A 21708-nucleotide genomic window follows, 5' to 3' on the forward strand; every position below is an offset into this window, starting at 1 on the left:
GAATGGAAGCCCTTCATCAAAGGGATCATTTCCATGGAGAATATGTTAGATTAGGATAGGTTGTGGGATGACTTCATTCAAGAAGAGTTACGATATGAGGATATTCATCCAAAGAAGAAGTCTTTCAATGATGACTTTTCACTTGTAACATGAATGAAGGGTAAGAGAAAGAAGGATTTGAGTAAATTCAAGTGTTTCAACTATGTTGAGATGGGTCATTATTTGTCGAGATGTACGATGAAGAAGAAGGGAGATGATGAGAAGAGCAAGGGGAAGCAGGCCACCAGTGTTGCCACTTTCGCTGAGATAAATGATCTCACTAGGAGGTTGGAAGAGGACTTTACTATGATTTCTTATTTCTCACAAGGTACTATCAATGATGATGGATGGTACATGGGCAGTGGTGTGACAAAGCATATTATATGGCCACATATGGTTTTTGAGACTCTAGTTGAATCGGACTTGAATTTGTACATGGTGTTGGGTGATAAGAGTCAGTTGGAGATCCGAGGATCTAGTGTTGTGCCATTCAGAATGGAGATAGGAGTTGTGATGCAGGTCCAGGATGTATTTTTTGTACCAGGACTCAGATATAGGGTGATTTCCATCTCGATGATCGAGAGGAAGGGGTTTGAGGTATTTTTTCAGGATGGGAAGGCAAGACTCAGTCCCAAATTCTCTAAGTCCGATGGGATTGTACTAACAGTTAGAGAGCATGGTCTCTACAAGTTAATGGGTAAGCTTGTGGATCATGAAAAGAAGAAGGTGGAGGAGGTGTAGGTTCCAAAGAAGTAGGAGTAGGTGCATGCTTCATAGGAGAAAGTAAAAGTTCCCGAGAAGAAGGTACACTTTCCAAAGAAGAAGGTCCAGGTTCGAGAAACTTAGAGGGAGTCGAGTTCAAGAGGGAGATTGTAGGTCTAGAGGGAGACTTTGCAACTGAAGAAGAGCATGTCGTTAGTGGAGAGCAAGGGTTCTCCTACAACTTCCAAGAAGGAATCATGGGAGATTCGAAAGTGATATAGGATAAGAAGAGGAATTACAATGCTTCCAGTGAAAGTGACACTTCTGAGAAGGGCATAGCTCACCGTACAGGGATTGTTGTGATTGTGAGCATAAGGAGTTGAGCAAGTGTTGTGAGAAGTGATGACGATTATGAATTACTTCCTACTCTAGGAAGTACCTCCATCGCTAAGATAAAGCTTTGATTTGTGTAGCTTGGTAGGTACTCAAAGCCCTAGGGTTCAAGGTTTGGAGGGAAAAGCACCACAAGGGTCACTTGTGGGCTTGGAATCAAAGGTTGGGGTTTTTCACCCATCAGGATTTGGGCCAAAAGCATAAATAATTTGAGCATGAGAAAATTTTAGGTGATAGATTTTGGTGTGCTAATTCCAATGATGCAAAGATCACTTAAAGCAGAGCTCTAGAAATGAATATATGAATTTTTGAAGTTGACAATTAATTAATGGACAGTTAAGTCATGTAGGATTGAAGTAAATTCATCCAAAAGACATGTCTCTTCTTAAATTCTTGGATCCCTCTTTATGTTTATATATAGAAGTGAAGTGGAGGACTATTCCTCATCCATCAAAGTGTAGTGCATGCATTACAATAGGACTCGTTGGAGAGACTAAGTGTCTGTTTTAGGCCATAACTAGAGAGGAAAGAACAAGGAGATGAGGAGGATTGTCTGAGGGGTTATTACAATGTCCTAGTTTGTTTTTTTGGAGGTTGACTTTGTTGGCTGCTAAGTCAAGGCATAAAGGGATAAAATGCTAACTATTTGGAGGCTCGCGAATGGCCAGTTGGAGTGTTTTAGGGGTATCATGTTGCAACAACAGTGTTGTGTGGTAGGTTGCAAGCCATACCACAATAAAAAAAGCTTGCATGGGTAATTTTGAGGGTTTTTTTTTATTCCTTACCCTCGTCGTGTAGGAGGAGTGCCTCTCCTAGCCAAGGCCATAGTTTATTGGAGGATTGTCGTGGACCATAAGGAGGTTATGCAAGGTTGTTGTAGCATGGAAAAAACCCTAACAAGGACACAATATTATAGCAGCAGTACAAACATATTTGGAGCAACATTTGGAGGTGCATTGGTTAAGGAGTTGACCAGATTTGGATCATAATTGGGGCATCCTATGGGAGTTATGTATTGGGAATGTCTTGAGTGATAAGTGGAGCATTAGGCATCATTGGTTTGGTGGAGGGAGGCATTTTGATTGCCCAAAGTAGCCCTAGAAAAGTTATATTGAAGTGACGAAGAGGAGGTGAAGAGTAGGTGATGTTTGGTGCCGAAGTGTAGTAGCTTGATGAAAAAAGGTGATTGCTAGGCTGAAAGATTGGAGCTCGAAAATTGGCCAACTTAGAGAGAATATTGGATCAGCTCATGCACATGCTACATAATTTCCTTGCAATAATGTTAGGTGGAAACCATCCTGGAGTCTTAATGTCTTGTGCTTTGAAGGACTAAGGGGCAGCTAATGAGTAGTACGAGTGCGAAGGACTGTTAGGAAAAGATATGACATTGAAGTAGTAGAGAAGTTTTTCATTATATGTTGTATATAATAGGTTGTTGTATTATTTAGATTTGGTTTAGTATGAAGAAGATTGAGGTTGTACATTATTGTATAATTTTGCTAAAAATTGTGTATACTTGTGCATACGTGATTTATTACTTTATATTATCCGTTGCACAAAGTAGTTATTTTTGAGATTCTTGGATTGGTAGCATCAGTGATTTTAAGACTCTAACGTAGACCCAAGGTCATGGAAATTCAATAATTTATGCATACAAATCTATCCAACAATCAACAAGAATCATTACTATCATACAGTCTTCTATGAGTTAGTTAAACTAGTAGTGGTAATAGATTCAAACACCATCAAATTTTCATTTTTGAAATGAGCACTGAAAACACCATGTTTCTACAACATGATGGACTTTTGTGATTATATTTACTATGTTTTCTTACCACAATATTCACACATACTAGATGGATTTCTAAAATATGTAATTAACATACTTGTTAAATATAATATGCAACCCATATAACATCATCATATAATCATTAATTTGTAAAGTTGTAAGGTTTAAACAATTAAGGTAATCACCATCATTTGATTACTACTAATTCTAACATTAAGCTATTAGAACTAGCCAATCAGTCACTTTAACAGCATTATTGTATCATTATCCAACTTCTTTGTCACCTTCAAGAACTTGCAAGCATAGGTAGGCATGGTTAAACCAATACTCTCTTGTGGAATAATTGTAGTTTTCTTGCATGTGAATAAAACATTAAACAAAACTTTAATCATTCAAATACAATGATTTATCATCAATGTTAAGTTCCAATAACAATTATAGAAACAATCCAAACATTCCTAATTCCACTGTGTATTGTTACCAATAGATCAAAAATTTGAAGTAAACTACCACAACATCTTGTTTACAACTTGCAATAAGATTTAATCAAAATTGATTCATGCATTTAAGTTTTTATCATTATTCATGCAATAGTAACTAACAAATGCTACCAACCATATTAAATTCAATCATCACAAGAGTACTCAATCATCAATTAGTCATTACAGTGAAGTTTTACCAGTTGACACATTCTTCATTTTTAACATATAAAGAGGTTTTTTTTCAATGTCTTTTAACATTCTATTGTTCTCTTCAACGATAAACACTACTTTTCTACATTCATTAGTTATCACACAAAACAATACATGCATTCATTCTTTATAAGCAGTGCATTATAACTTTATTCATGGTTTTTTTAAATGCACCATAATAATTCTTCTCGACCTATGGGAGAGGTAACGAACGCTCGACTAAAAGGCCGCCATCACTTGGTTCAATCTTTGCCCATAAAACTTCAGCACCCTTCAACTACTTGTCCTTTGGCGGAGGTTTGAACATCTTTCCCTCTCCTTAATAGTCGAGCATGCTTAAATCAAAGGAGCCTAATCCACTTGGAACATATTCTCGAAAATCTTATCATTATTGGTGGGTTTTGGCTAATAGTATGCATGTAAAGGTTGGTAATTAATCCTCACTATAACTAGTGAGTTCTTTGTTTGTTCATAAATTAAATATATATTTTGCTATATTTTATTCGTATCAATATTCAAATGTGAGGAGCACAATTTTAAGGTAGACATCATCACTTACTATTCTTTAATGTGGTCATTAATCATGCATCACATATCAAATCTAGTACACTGCAAATTTGGATAGAAATATTCCTGAGGTGATGCCAACTAGCATCATACGTCAACTTATTTTCCACTTACCACTTCCCAAAAGGCACCAGTGCTGCAACCTTTTGTTATGATACGACTTGTAACATCCACTGATAATCTTGCAAGAAAATGTCTAGAGTTAGGAAATTTTTACAGCATTTACCAATGTGTAGATTTATAAATTAATATCCATATTACTTCAATTACTATTTGATAAACCATCATCATTACATAGAGTAACCTTTAGTAAAGAATAGTGAGTTACACAGCTATTAACTGTAATTGATGTATCATATTAACCTAAACTTACTGATGTAACCTTGGATCAATTCCATGATTCTTTTAACTCAGTTAGTTAATAACATACTTAAAAATATAAGCATCACATTATGCAAGGAATCAACATCATAAAAATGGCACAACAAGAAATCACATGATTAGACATCGATATACCACAGAAACCTCATAGAGTGAAAACCAACAAACAATTAATTTTATTATTAAATGCTCGTGACGGTATTCACCCCTTACTCATTGGTTATAAGGGAATCCATCCCCTGACCGTGTCATAAAGTATTACATATAAAGATCATCTTAAATGAAACATAAATATATATAAGATATTACAATCATCATGATAACATTTACCACAAATCCTTGAACATTAATCTTTTGCAATGTGGTTCTTCCCATTGAAAAATATTGAAGAGAACCAAGCATGGAGTAGACGACTTGCTTCTTTGCCTCTTCCTCATTTTTTGTCCTGTCTCTTCAACTTCTTTACTAACCTCTGTTGCTGCAAGGAGGTTGTCTTACACTGCCCCAATTGGGCTTTTCTCACTAAATAACATCATGTCTATATTATGTTTTTGTTGCATCGCTTGCAACCGTTCATCATTAGCCAACAATTCTTCATCAAATTTTACATCATCAATATGAATTGCCGGATTCAACTTAGCATAGACTGCTCCAATTGCAGTTTCATTGTCCTCAACAATCTATATTGCTAGATTCACCAAAAATTTCATCAGCAAGCTTTGTTGACGGATTCACCAAATTTTCTTCAGCAAGATCTCTTGTAGGATTCATCAGATTTTCATTAGCAAGCTCTATTGTTGGAATCACCAAAATTTCATTAGAAAGCTCTGTTGCCGAAATCACCAAATTTTCATCCACTTGTAGTTGTGCATAATGGGGTTCACGAGCATCTATGTGCTCCTTCTCTTCTATTTATGAAAAATTTTCACAGACATCATCCACTTGTGGTTGATCACAGTGGGATTCAATAGACTTTTCATCTTGTTGTAGATTGGATTCTATAGATCCACCTTCATCTTCAACTTCAATTCTTTGCTTTACACAATAACATCTCTCAAGAGTATCCTAGGTCTCTTTAGTTGTCCTAGCTTCTAAAATCAGGGGAAGAATGTTGTCATATATAGATTTTTTTATGCATGTCAACGCAAAGGAATCCTTTTTACTCTTCACTTCCAAATCTAAAAACATCTTAACATCTCTTGTTGTCATTTTGACCTTCTTAGTCTCTTATCTCTTCCCATTTGTTGAGTGTTGGCTCACTATGACTCAACAAGCAAAACAAACTATAGATATTGAATCTAATTGCAATAAAAATGTCGTTGCTGGTTGGCTTCCACAAATAAACGAGTCTACAAATTTTCACAAGGGTGACGCTTTCACCAAAGGTTTTACAAAAAAAATCACAATTCCTAGAGTCGATTAAAACAATCCCATTTTTTAGCTCTTGTTTAAAAAAAAAACTCTTAGAAAAATGAAGCGCTCCCTTCTTTTTTTATAATTCACCTTATTTTTTAAAAGAAAACATCTCCTTTTTAAATAAAAAACCTTTTATAAGTTATTTTCATATGAAATTTCATGACACTTTTTTATAATTTTAAAAAATGAACTTCTAAAAGAATTCTTGGGCTTTGATTTTTCCTGTATTGACTTCCGGTGCAGAATTTGTAACCTTGACAACATACCACACATAGATCCTGCAGAATTTTCAAAACAACTTCGACAACTATGTACACTCCTCTGTATGAAGACCACTCTTCAAGATTTTGTAATTTGTGGTGGCATCAGCAGAATTCGGCTAATGATGGTTTGGCAAAGAGGATCTGTGTGCAAGAAAAAAAGTTGTAAGGAAATGAAACTAGCGCATCTTCTTCAGCATATTGTGTGTGTTAGTAACATATTGCACCCATTATGGTCTTATATTACAATATATTGATGATGAAAAGCACACTACAAAAGATAACACGTATACAAGTCATTTTTTGAAGAAGTCCTCTGCTCCACATTTTATTCTCTTCAATTTTTGTCATGGTATTGGAGCTTAGCCTACATAGGACTCTCTGACAGACCAGTAGAGACCAGAGAAATTTGTGTAAGAATCCCTAAGAGAGCAACAACGTGAGTGAAGAGAGAGAAGTAGAGAGAATAGGAAACCCAACATAAGACTCTTTAAAAGAGAAACACAATTTTCGAGAAGCCTAATGCAAAGAAGGAGAGAGAGAGCATAAGACTCTTTGAGGGAGAAGTAGAAATTTGAAGAAGCCCACAAAGAGAAAACAAAGACAGAAAAAGAGGCTGAGAAATAAGTACAACAAGCAAAAGCTCTCATTGCAGAGCAGAAGGAACAAAACCAATTTGGTTTTGTAGATGTTTTTAAACTTACCATTGATTTCCAGTTTGCAGGTACGCATATTGATTTTGAAGAAGAATTGAATTTCATTGAAGTATGGCTTGCAATGCCATGTCTAGGTGAGGTCTGCATAGAAGATGCAAAAGTGAATGTTGAAAACAACATGCATGATGAAGAAATTAATGAAATTTTCAGGTATTGGAGTCACGAAGAGTTGAAATTGTATTATGGTCTTATATTGCAACAGATTGATGATGAAAAGCACACTACAGTAGATAATATGTGGAAGCAACCCACATACAAGTCATTTTTTGAAGAAGTCCTCTACGCCACATTTTGTTCTCTTCAATTTTTGTCACCCATTAGCGAATTACCCTATAGCTGACATTCCTTCATCTACATAGACCACTAGTTTATTGTCTTCCACAACATTGAGTACAATTTATCTTTCACATATGTCCCAATATTTTCTGCTACTGCTACTGTCAAGAAACTTCGATATCATGATTAGATTTAATAATAATCAAGCCAATAATAATATTTTAATAGTGATACTTCAAAATCTATGCATGTGCATACATAAAACATAAACATAATATCATGCCATTCCTTATTTAACGTCATTGCACACACATTAATAAAAAACATATAACTATCAAACACCATATTAATTTTTATTTCTCCTCACCCATACGTCCACATTCTTTGTTAAATCACTACAACTGTCTTTATTCCTTTAAATAAAACTAGAAAATTAGTTATGGTTTTGCATCTGAATACATAGAAATTTCACAATAGTTTTTATTCCTACATGTATATATATATATATATAATATTTTCTCAAAAGAAAGCTAACATACTCTTGCATGCAAATGCACAGTCTCTCTAAAAGAAAACTAAAATAATCTTATATGTACTTGCCTAATATTTTTTAAAAATAGTTAACATAATCTTGCATGTAAATTCATAGTCTTTCCAAAGGAAATATAATATAATAGATATTGTTATTGTGCATTCAAACATAATTTTTTCTAACTCAATTGCTATGATATTTATGTGTGCAATGACATAAAATTTATCAATAGAACTATCCCCTTTTCTTATTACGTTTGGTGAATGCCAATACGTAGAAGGGAGATAATACAATGGACAATATTCCTATGCATGCAATTGCATGTTCTTTCCAACAACGTCTTTTCCAAATGAGAGCTATTCACGATAACTATTATAAATGAAAATAAATTCTCTATTCCAAGTAAAGTTAAAATGATAATTATAATTTCTTGTGTGCAGAAACATGTGCTTATCCAAAGGAATGCTAACATATTTATTGCATGCATTCACATATTTTTTTTCAAAAAGCCTAACACAATAATTATATTCTCCTTTGCATGCAAATATTTACATCTTTCTTTCCACATAATATATCATAATGACTTTTTCTTTTCATTCAAGATCAATATAAATAACTTAGCACAAAAAAATACATGTTTTTCCAAAAACACTAACACATTATCTATCTCTATATGTACAAAAACAACTATGCTTATCGCACTGAGAAATCAAATGGGAGCACTCTGATTTGCTCTGTTTTTCTTGTTTCAGTCATCAACTCTCGGCATAGTTTCTAAATATCTCGAAACAAATTTTTGAAAACAAAAGGTTTTTTGTTGGGAACAAATTCATTTAAAATTCTCTCTCAGTTTTTACACAAGTGTCATGGTTTAGAATATTTGAATGAATCTATGCAGCTCATTTTTCCATATTTCAATATTAAATAATTTTTGGTTTTAGTCTTCAACTTTGGGCAACGTTTTCAAGAAGTTGAAAATGAGTTTTTCAAATCAGAAAAAGGAATTTGTTGAGAACAATTTCATTTCAAAAGACCGCTTTAAACGTTTACACAAATATCACAATTTGGGAGATACGAGAACATATTTAAATTTTAGACCCTATTTTCCAATAAATCTAGAAAATCTTTTCCAAGATTAGCCTCATTAAATTATCTTCATTTTTCAATAATCGTACAATATTTTCAAGAAATCGAAATTCTAAATTCGTGGAAACTATTTCTGCATGAAAACATATGCTTCTTTGCATGGTAGCTATTTTTCTTACATGCAACCATATACTTATTTGCACATTAGCTATATTCTTGCATGCAAACTTAGTTATTTTCTAAAATAAATCTAGCATAATATATATTATTCTCATGCATATGCAATTTATTCTCCAAGAGAAATATAATATAATCCATATTGATCTCACACATATGCAATTTCTTTTAAGAAATTGATGCATAGATAACTTATCTTTTAAATGCTTAGAATCCCTCAACCCAACACAACTTCTGACGCAGTATTCTATGTTTAACTGATAAGTTCTTCCACACTATTATAGACAGCAATGGCCTGGTAAGCGATGAAACATTCTTGCACTCAGTTCTCGACATGATTGACTTTCATTCAACAAAGTTTGTACATATAAATATTCAAAAACACTCATTCGTCTCTCTTGCATTGCTTCTACATGTATTTGGCCATTAGTCCTAATTATCGATAGGCTTATAATAAGTAGAATTAAGAAATGCAATATATTTTCGGAATCCTAAAAGCATTCCATAAATCACCCATAAATTACTCCATTAATCATATTTTTCCTAAATTCTAAATTCACTCAATAAATCATCCATAAATCATAATTTTATAAATTCTAAAATACATCAATAAATTATCCATAAATCTCATGTTTTTTCAAAGTAAATTTATTTTTTCTTTATATACAAAACATCATCTATCCATAGCTTTTCTAGAACTATAACCAATTAGATGTCAAACTAATAAAATATACCTGGGACAATACAATTCATTTACATAGGAGATTATAAAATATTGTGAATATAACAATTGAGTATTAATTATTGTAATGTTCTAGAAAAATATCTTCTATAATATCAAAATAAGAATTAATAATATTAAATTATTTAACCACACTCATTTTACAAGAGTTTTTCTTGTAGCTTACGCCAGGGATATTACACACACCCAATTCGATATTTCTGTTACTGACAGAGATGTTTCACTAACATACATATAGATTAGAATTGCAACTTGGAAATATGAGTCGTTTCATAATTCTATATCAGAAATATTTAGAATGGGCACCTCCAAACTGTTATGCTTGGACTAAGTTTGCTGAACTAGAAAAGTTTTTAGGTGAGATTGAAAGTGGAAAAGAAAATTTTGAATTAGTAGTAGCTTAACCTGTCCTTGACATGCGACAGCTCTTATACAAGGTTTGTGACATATAAAAATTGAATTTGAACTATCGGAGGGTGAATACGAAAGAATAAGGCAATTGTATGAAAGACTACTACATCATACAAAACATCTGAAAGTTTGAAGCTATGCAAAGTTTGAAGCTTCCGTCACTTTTCAGGAAGAATCTGGAGCGCTGAAGAGAAGCAACATCTAGATCCATAAATTATTGAGGAACATGATCGGTAACGTGTACTCACACTCATCGTTTGGAACTTATGTTAGTTATTTTCAATTTCCTAGGTTTTGGTTTGCTTGTTTCGCATAATATACTTATGTTTGGATAATAATGCACGAATTTTTTAAAGGGAATTTGAATATATGAGAATAAATATTCAAGAGCAGAAAGAAGAAATATTTATACTCCTGGAAGAATGGCTTACTATGGAGAGTATTTTTGGCAGTTTGGATGATGTAAGTTTTGTTTAGAAAAAAAATGCCAAGAAAATAGAAACCGAAGAGAGAAATAATGTTAGAGGATGGAACACCGGTTGGGTATATCATTCTTCTTCATTGGATTAATTTATTTATGTTTACTATTTTAGGAAAATATATTTCAATATTGTATATTTTCCACGTTTAAATATGAAACCAATAATAAAAATGTTATGGAAGTTCAGAAACAATAAATATGTCTTTATCCTGCTAAAATATCTAAAATCTATCTTGATTTTCAGGTATGCAAAGTGCTATGACTATATATATTTTTAAGGAGTCAGCAATGTCTCCTAGCCATAAAATATTGGAAGCTTCTTATAAATATAAGATGCATAAACTTGATATTGATGGAGATTAAACTTGTCAATGGTATTTTATAATATGATTCCTCTATACTTCTCATTCCACTTCTAACATAGACTATACTATTTTAGAAAATATAAGGCTATTCTTTTATTTCCTTTCTACAATAGTTTTACTATAATCATGTTGTTTTCCATACACATCTCTTGCTCTTCTTTGCATTAGCTTCCTTTATTTATTTGAATTTTTAATTTAGAGAACAATTATGCATCTCATTTTCATATTTGAATTTTTAATTTAGAGAACAATTATGCATCTCATTTTCAGTTTTGGAATGAAGTGGATATAGATGCCTTGGTTGAAAATTCCTTAGAATTAGAATATTCTACATTCTATTGGACCAAACATTAGCTCTTCTCTATTTAAATGTTAAAATGTGGTAAGGCATAATTATCTCTTGAAGTTTAGATGTGTAAGTTCAAAATTCATGAATTTCAAAGGATTATCTTTTTAGTTATAAAAGTTAAAATTATGAAAATAAAATGTATGCTAATCCTTTTGAATTTTTAGTTACAATTTGTGCAAACTTAGTGACTAGAAGAAGAAAAAATTCCCTATTGTTATGTATGTTCTTTGTGTCTTGTTGAGTTCTTTAAAAAAAAATTAACTGTATAGTTTACATAAATGAACAAAGGTTTCGTGAAATCTTGTATGGGCTCTTCAAAGGTTTCGTGAAATCTTGTATGGGCTCTTCCTAAGGAACGTTTTTATAAATGATTTGGGAAAAGATAAAATGTTATACAGTCTTTCCAAAACATAGACTAGGTGCTTGCTATAAACTCTGAAACTCTGGTAGTCTTTCAAACTATAGAGGATTGCTTAGGCCACTGAAATAAGCATGTCATAGTTGATGATATGTTCAAAGCATTTGTATTTACAGAAACACACTAAGAGAAATGTGAATGTACGTAGACATGGAGATGATCTGTCACCTTTGGGATGAAACAATCCACCCTTTGGACGAAACGTTTCACTTTAGAGCCCCTACACATGACTTGGGAATGAGCCTACACATGACTTGGGAATGAGCCTTTCACTTATTGAAGACCACATGTTCCACACATGTGAACTTGTCACCAATTTATGGAGGATGGCATTTCTTAATTGCTTTCTGAGCATCTTTATAGGTATTTTGAATCATTTGCATCTTTATAGGTATTTTGAATCATTATTAGTTATCGCAATCGAATCAATCTCCCCTTCTTCTATCTCCCTAACTAGGAATAAGACCTCGTGAACCTCTCTAAACATTATTCAATGACAGAATTTCACTCTGTCCACCATGAGCCTACGACAAGATTTTTGGTAATTTCGCATGGTAATGCAACTCAAACAAATGGACCCCTACTTTGATCCAGTGGCACACCCAACCTATGCAAAGAAGACATTACCAATTATGTTCATAATAACATATTTAAAGTTGTCTTATCTATCCACTAATCTATTTACAATAATAAAACAATTTGTTTATGTTTAAATCAAGTTTCGCTGGTATTTTAATTTTTGATAGCAATGACTTTGATTTTTGAGGTTACTTAGGTTGTGTGAATGACTTCATCACCACCAATGGCAACAAGCACAAGTTTGAGTTTCGCTATGGATGAATGTGTCAACACGACCTACTCAAAGAAGTGAGGACGACTCAATAGCTTAGTAGTGTGAGAATCAGTGTGTGATTTATCTTTCAGTCGTGTGAAGAGATTGAGTGTGATGCCAAGATTTTTTAATAATTTATTTTATGAGTAATAGACAATTTAAGTGATTGTTGTTTGGGAGCATTTTAGTTGTTCTAATTTCGAGATTGCAGATTCATATAGATCAGACATAATATATTTGTTATTTTTATATATGGTACATGATGTTGTGTTTGCATTATTGAATTTTCATCCTTAAATTTATGTTAGTAGTTTGCGTAAATATGAAGTTTTGATAGGAAGATACCAAAGTTCAGTCTGCTGCTAAGTTTTCTTTTGTTCTTTCAGTGCGACTTGTGTATCATGTGTTCAAAACTTGGCATCCTAATGAGTTCACTTTGTTCACGGTTGGTGCTTCCTTTCTGATATTTTTTTTATCCATAAAAAACTACTCTGTAGCACAAACTTTCCATTTAGTTTGAGTGTGTTATCACTAAAAGGAAAATGTCAACACTAATAAACATCTATAATGCATAACCCAACCTTGAAATTAGGTAGGAATAAAATCAATATATAAATGTCATCATATCTTTTACGAATGAGATTTCCAGAATTTGGTCTGATAAGAGAAAGCAACCACAAATTTGGGTTGTCAAAATAATGGTATCCTTTAGAATACTTTTCAATTTACAGTTTCCTACAACTTCTTACATCAAGTAAAAATTGAGGAAAGCAGCATGTTAGAAGGAAGAAATAGTCTGAGACTTTGAAAATGATCTATTTCCTACGGAGGTATTAGGGTATAAAAACAAACAATACAGGGGCATCAACACAGAAAAATCTAGCACAAACACTCACAACGTACTGGCTGAGAGTGAGTCTTGAAATTGGTAACTAGGGATGTGCTTTGAAATTGAGTTCCTTAATTCATAATAAGTAGAGTGGACGACCTCATGGAAAGGGAATGACTAGGCTTTCAAGGATATATATGTTAATTTAAATTGATGGGGATAGCCACTATAAATCTAATGAATTCTCTCCCAAACTACCTAATGTCCAAGAAAGAAAATTGTAGTAGTTTCATGACTATAGAAACTAGCATTTACAGCTAGATTTCAGGCATATCAGTTGAAACCTAGACTTCTGCAATTGCTTTTATCATTTAGTTGTTGATTGATTCCAATCTTTCCCGGTCATCTTCAGAGGTGAGTGTGTTTTAACTAAGATGAACTACCCACAAAAACAGAGAATCAATGAAGCCGATGATAAAAACCTGGAAGAAGATTATATATGGTAATTTATGTGATAAGGAAAAAATTTTAATCAATATATGTGTTACTACAAATAATTTAACATAATTCTATTTAATAAAAATGAAATAACATATAGTATTTTAGCTTTCTTTTCAATGGTTAGAAACGGAGGGCGATTTACAATTCATCATTATATATATATAGAAAATGTCCATGATTGAGAAACGAGATATTGACATGATTTACTAAATTTTTATTTAAATTTGCTATGAATAATGATAATCCTGCAAATTTCAAAGATCAAGTTGGCCTTGATATTTGAGATAAGGAAGTGCTGAAATAAATTGGAACCCAATTGGTTGATTCGTCACCTAGAGGGAAAATTGTAAGGATCTAGATATTCCTACATGTGCCAATCTATATCTTGAAATAGATATGACTCATTTGAGACATGAAAAATTTCCTCTAAAATTGCATGCAGAAAACAAACGAGCAGTGACATTGCCACCATGTGGCTATTATATATATTATAGAGGTTCCACTTTTAAAATATTTGGGATTAATCATATTTCACATGGTTCAATAATAGTGAGATATGTGTTTTATATAAGGTTTGGCAATGTATCAACCGAAAGTTAAAAGCTCATGTAATAAAGTTAATAAAGGAAAAATAAGGCCAAGGTCATGGGACACATATTCCAAGTTCAATGCTGGTAAAATCATCCTAGTGGGCATCACTTGTTATTTATTATGGCTAAGGGAAATTGGAAAAGGCATTGAAAAAGGATTTGAAAAGGAAAAAAGGCATTATTGGTATTTGATTTATGAAAATAATGGAAAATAGGAGGAAAGGAAGGTGAAATGTCACAGGTTGCATGTGAAGAGGAAATTGAAGGAAAATAGAGGAAACATGAAGTAATTAAAGGGATCAATAATAAAAAGGCTTATGAAGATTAGTGCATAGCTTTGGTTAGCTTTCTGTCAATTCGGTTTTGGAATTAGTCTCAGAGAGGAGAAGAGCACCAAGGAAATCGAGAAAGTAAAGGAAGGACAAGGAAATCAAAGGAAGGAAAAGGAAATCAAAGGAAAGCAATGATCAATAGAGGAGAGGTTGGATCAAGCATCTTCAGTAGGAATACTTGCAGGTAACAAGTTGCATGTATGATTTTCTAGCTGGTTTTGGCATGCATGGTATATGCATGTGTGTATTTGGTCCATTTGTTGTTATTGGCATGGGTTTTGTTTGGTTTCAACAGTGGTTTTAACCTTTCCTTACCATTTACAGATAGCCATGATGTGATGGGATTCATTTTTTATTGAGCTTTGCATTTTTTGAAGGTTTTGGATCCAAGTGAGGTGGTCTCATCAAAATCCAAAGTGTTGGAGGGTGGAGATGGTTTCCCAAGGAAGCCTTTAAATGGTAGGTGAAGACATGAAAATTTGTCAAGGAATGGGGAATGAAATCTAAGGCATCCAAGCTTGGTTTGGTTTTCTGATCCCTAGACCGGTTTAGGTTAGATCATAGTAGTGTGAGGGTGGACAAGGTTTAAACTATGGATTCTCTTGGTTATTTATGGATTGGATTATCCCACGACATCCCACATTCTTGTGTAAAATATGGCACAGGGGTGATTAGCTAAAAAGAAACGTTTGGTTCAACCCAATCTATGGTCAGGTGGTAAGTGAAAGTCCCTAACTTGGCTGGCTTTTGAATATGTCAATAAGGGCTAAGTTTCTCTTATATTTCATGAGTAAATGTACTTGCTATTATGTGGCTTTGATGGTTATTCTATCATAGTTAGTTATCTAGTTATATGATCGTTATAAGCATGGTTTTATGACATATCCAAGTTATGTCTATTATCACGTTTGATTGATAAAGGAATGGTTAATGAATTATTGACCTAATAGATGTTAATGACCTAATAGATGTTATTGCAGCTATTGTGAGAGGGCATTATTCCTTCTTGTAAATCTTAGATAAGTTTCAGATCTCAATGTTCATATATGCATTCATGACCTACAGATCTCAAGTTCTTAATGCATTTGAAGGAATGACTTTCATGGTTAAATTGGGATAGTTTAAGTACTTAATTATTTTTTGTGTTATACGCTTTATCTCTATGTTATTTATCATTTCCAAAAGTTTCATTAAGTTTTGGGCATAGGTCTAGATCCTAGCCTTGAAAAAATGGCTCGGATCTTGTAGTCGCTGGTACAAAACTGAGTGAAAAAGACTACAATCACTGGGAAGTAGGCCTATGAGAGTGAATGAAGGGTTCCAATCACATGGAGGCTTCGTCATGGGAGCGATTGAGGATCTAGGTCAGTTAGAAAGAAAGTTAACTTAGGCGTTGGGCATATGGAGTGGTTGGTTAGCTCCTGGTGGTCGTCTAACACCTGAGGGAAGTCTCTAAGGTATTCGTTTATTAGACCCATTTACTTAAGGTTATCTAGGAGGTTGAGTCATTTCATAGTAGCCCTCATATCATGTTTACCTCAGGCAAGCTGGTGAAAGTTGATAGATATGGGAGGAGGCGCATTACAAAGTGGTATCAGAGAAGGTTGCACTCTCTTTGGGTGGTATGGTTATGGTTAGCCATTCGGCCTATGTTGATAGATGCATGTGGTTATGCATGTATTGTTATGGTTATGGTTATCATGGATGGGTTCATGGTATGCAGTTGGTATTTTCATGCATGTTGTTTCCATATTTATGTGATTATGATTATACATGTATCTTGCCAATGTGGATTGGTTTTGCAGATGAGATAAAACTCCCCTGAATGCCATTGAGGTATGATTTTTGTTATGGTATATATCTGGTTCTTATGACATGGTATACTTGTAGGAAGAAAAAATGAAAGATGATGAGAAAAATGGAACACTACAGTTCACGCGACTCTCTCTATAGATTAGTTGGGAAGGAAGTAGATGGCTATTCTCTTAATATAGCAGAAACATTGAAGAGTTTGAGGGTAGAGATCAAAATTTGCAAAGAAGAAAATGATAGGTTGGTTGAGTCTCAAGAAAGACTTACAAGGGCTCATGAAAATAAATCATAGGTCAATGCAGTCATCCTTTAGAGTTTTTCAAACTTGTAAAGGCAGGGACTATTGAGGATTAGTCAATAACATGAAGAGAAAACTAATATGGCATATGGTGGTAGGTCTTGGCCAAAATACAGGTTGGATAGAGGGGACATAGTCAGAGGTTGTAGATCATTAGATACACCTTATAGGGGTGGTGGTATGTAAGGGTATCACTCTAGTTCCTCATTTAGGAGACATACTCACAGTCTTCACCACCATCGTCCTTATAGAAGGAGTGAGTACTCACATGAATAGTTCAAGAAAGTCAAGCCACCTACATCTGATGGAGAGATAAATAAGTTAGAAGATGCAGAGGCTCTATGGTATGTGGTTGTAATGATGCTTGTGTCATTTGGTTAACTAGCGAATAGGAATTTCTACGCACAACTTGCAAGATAACTTTGAAAACTCGAATTTCTATATAGAGTTATTCAGTCAAATTAGTTGGTACCCTTTCCTTGGACTTTAGCAAATAGCTATGGTGCTTCACTTAATTTAGTATGGTGACGAGACTTCTATTAGGAACCCATTTAAGGTGAGTATAGTTGCGTTTATTTAGGTTATGTTTTCAACCTTATTTTGGGGACTTGGTTTACCTACAACCTTTCTTTTACTCCCATCTTGTAGAATTGATACATCTTACCCCAATTGATATCCGTTGACTGTAGCACATGACTTGGGTCCTTGTGCTCAGTTGTGAAAGTGGAATTTCTCTTTTTTTTTTTTTTTAATTTCTCTCTGTTCAACCATCCTGCAATGGCTTTTAACTAATCACATAGCCCTTTGTTTCGCTAGAGCAGTATCCAAATGTTTTCCTTGAAGAAATATTAAATGTAATTAATCCTCCTTTTTCCCATTATTGCGTTTCATCCTTAGACCACCCAAAAATGTATATATATCTAATTAAGAATCAACCTTTTTCCTTACAGGTTAGGGTGCATGACACTTCGTTGTTGGAATTGAATTTATTCTTTTCAAGTCTTGGAATTTACGCATTTCATAGCAGGCTTTTTTTTTCTTAAAACAATTCTATTAGTGCTCTGTATAGGTTTCGCATCATTTTTTTTCCATGTTCAATTCTCAAGTTGGAACTATGGCACAAGAGATTCTAGTTCTTAAAGACCAATAACACCGTGACTCTGTCACCCATGGCTAACACAATTTTGTTGATCAGTTTTTTAATTTTTTGGGAAAAGAAGAGTTAAGACATGTCTACAGAAAATTAGGTTCTATGCATAAAGAGATCCACCATAATGGAATTACCAATCATAGTTTTTTTTCCTTAAAAATAATGAATTTTCCTTCCCCTTTTGTAATGATATCAAATAATTTTTCTCTAACTTCAAACCCTAATCCTTAGAGTTTTTGATTGTAGAAGTTGATTATCATAGAATGATTTCCTCAATTTTTATGCCATATATTTTTTTTTGTTTATGGAAGGGTTATTAAACCATCCCCTTTCAGCTAAAATATTTTTCTTGTATTGGGAATATTCTACCATTCTAGCGACCTACTCTTGCACACATTCTCTCTTTCACTGCTATTCTATCTGTGTGAGGGTTCATTCTTCTAGAAATGCATATTTAACTATTATAGGTAGGCTTTACAATCCCCTAAACCCTGGGCCATATTAGGTAAATGTTGCATCTCTTATAGTAATTTTGAATGCTTGTCGACTTATTATGTCATACAAATTCAATCATTCAACTCCCCATGACCTTCAAAGAATAAGAATATTTGAATGATATCTTTAAATTGGGTGGTCGTTAGTGTGAGTAAAAAACTAGATGACAATTCAAGATATGATTTAGTTATGGTTACATGTCCCCCAGACCTTTTGCGTGCATGGTGTAGACTCAAATGACAATAATAGTAACTCATGCAACTTTGAAAGTTTCTTTCTGGCAACAATTCCCTAACTCACCCATGATCAAGATTATATCTTTTCCATTAATGCATAGAATATGTAGATTTTTTCTATGTGATGTGTGGGTTGTTCAACCTTTCTAGTTCATTGTTGTGAGAATAGATCCTCTCTTGGCTCTCTTATACATCATTTAGTCATATGCTACCCTCTCCTCTTCTAACATCCTCTATTTCTTTAATGATATGGTTCACTACCATTAGTTTTCATATGATTCTATGGCTTACCATCCAACCTATCAAGGATAGCCTCCTATATGTTGTACAACTACTAAACATGTAGTTAGGGAAACCACAAAATCCTTCTACCACACTATTTCCCTTGTTGTTTATAAGAATTAAATATGTTGGAAATTGAGGTCAGATTAGAGAAAATTTCTCTCCTCGATACCACACTCCAGGTTTAAATTGAAGAATTCATCCCTAACGCATGTTCAAGTGGCAGATACAACAATATGTTGTTCAAAGCCTTAAAACTATACTAGCATAGGAAAGTGTAGGTAGCTGACACGTTTTCCAGTTTGGAATTAGTGCACTTGAAAGTTTGTGTTCATGTGGATATGTTAGAGAATTAGTGGAAAGTATTACTTATCCTCTGTAAGTGGTTAGCTAAGAAGAGTGTTTGGAAGATGCAAGTTGTGTTGGCCCCATGCTCATGCGTATAGTCATAAATCTTCTTGGATACTGTTTTCACTCTTGTTATTTTATATGGACGCAAGGACTTCGCTTGTAGTATCTCGAAGGAATAATTGATAAAGATAGAGGACATACAAAAATATTTTATATCTTACAATAACAAGATTTATGGAAACGCACTATATCCTACACTCTTTGATTGAATCATTCCTTTCCCACATTGGAACCATGGCTATGAATAGGTACCTTATTTATATGAGAAAGTTAGACAACATGGAATACAAAAGGTTTTCTAAAATTGCTTCTAACTTTATCCAAAACTAGCACTTCAACTTATATTTGAGTGGCATAATGATGCCTAGTGTTGGCTAGATGATTTGCGAATAAAGGAGGAGATAATTTTGAAAAATAAGGATAATCGTAAAAATATTATTACATAAAAATTTGAGCAAAAATTTTGATTTGACAAAGAGTTAGAGGGAAATGGGAATCTAACTTGTTATATGGAGGTGATCAAACCTACTCTCAAAATTAAAAAGTATTGGAAACTTTAATAAACTTAGGGGGGTGAATTAGTTTAGTGCATTCATGGACAACTTTTACTTTTATTTTCAATGGTTAATTGAACTACTAAATGTCTAAAAGTACATCGTATGACAAATAGATCTATTTGGCACCTAATTTGCTAAGGGTTATGGTGTGGAATGTGAACCATAGAGGGGATTCCAAAATACCTTGGAAGATGATTCCAATGGTCACATAATCTATCTATATGTAACATCATTGAGAATATAAAAGTAATTCATGCTTATCATTAATATCAAGTTTCTCATTCCAACTATGGCATCAGAACATGTTTTTCTCAAAAACATATAATATCTATCTCTATAATTTAGTCATATCTACCACTCTAGACAGTCCTGAAACCCTTTCTCATCTATGTTATTGCTTTAAATCTCTTACATGGTATTAGCACATTCTATAACACTCCACTACCCTAGTTTTCACTTTAGCGTTATTCATTAAATGAACTAGTCCTATCTTGAACAACAATGTGTATTCTGACATTCCCTTAGCCAAATTCATAGATTGTGTATAGTCTAGAAATCTGTAAAAAACCAAACCTTGATTGTGCTTAGAACTATATTTTCTATCTTTTTTTCTTCTACATATCTGTTTGTGGCTTCTCGAAGATCTGAGTGTAATTTATTCGAAATCTAAATGTCCTCATCATTGCTTCTCATATCTCCACCAAATCGAATTTAATGGACAAGTTGAACACCCACAATCTTCTTCTCTCATTTTGATATCAATGGTGAAGGTTGTGATATTGTCGGCAAATTTTTGTTGTTAAGGTTGAGTAATTCAAATGAGGAGATGAGGACAAGAATAATGATGTCTGGTTTCATATTGCAAGATTAAATCTACTTACAAATTTATAAAATAATACTTGGGGCATTGGTCTTTGATTTGGAGTTGAATTCTTTCAGTAACGGTTCCTTAGAATATTGTCTTCCACATCATGCTTTGATCCAAAAATCAATCTTGGATAAGCCTCTAATCCTAAAAACTTCATATAAGAGGTAAAACGTGCCAAATGGCACAAATTATTTATAAACTAGAGGAAAATGAAAATCACAAGCTGTTCTCAGAAATACTCCCATTGCAGGGATCATCTCATTCTAAATCTACTGCAATTTGAATGGGCCAAAACTGACTTAGGATGTAGAAGTTAACATAAAATGAAGCTGCCTATATCCCTTGGAAAAGGAGCAAAATCCCTTAAAAAGGGATTCTAAAAACCCTCTAAGTCTTAAAAATCCTCATAAATATTCAAAACTAGCGCAAGAGGAGAAGTTTTAGACTTGAAGAATAACACTATTGGAACCCAAAAACATGAAGAAAACCATGAAATCAAGCTTATCGGAGGCCTGATCAGTGTTTACACAGGAGCCATCGGATTTGGCCGATCAACGGTCCAGATCCGATCGACAATCACAATCAGCAGTGACAGATGGATGTAGTTGGATGCATAACATGCGATGGGACCAAACCGATGCGATACTGCGATCGCTGATATCGGCGGTTCGCAATCGGCAAACACAATGGAGCGGGGCCTTATATATATATATATATATATAT

At 33.6% G+C, this 21708-nt stretch overlaps 1 protein-coding gene across 1 annotated transcript; it reads left to right on the forward strand.

Annotated features, from left to right (window-relative positions):
• Positions 1-237: 237 nt before the first annotated feature.
• LOC149159975 (uncharacterized) lies at positions 238-780 on the forward strand. Its single transcript, XM_089434483.1, has one exon. The coding sequence runs from the start codon at positions 238-240 to the stop codon at positions 778-780; it is 543 nt and encodes a 180-aa protein (XP_089290609.1).
• The last annotated feature ends 20928 nt before the right edge of the window (positions 781-21708 follow it).

Source organism: Pinus tabuliformis, chromosome 5_2, assembly GCF_031772625.1.
Source record: "Pinus tabuliformis cultivar Carrire ecotype Pingquan chromosome 5_2, CPIR1, whole genome shotgun sequence".
Lineage (NCBI taxonomy): Eukaryota > Viridiplantae > Streptophyta > Pinopsida > Pinales > Pinaceae > Pinus > Pinus tabuliformis.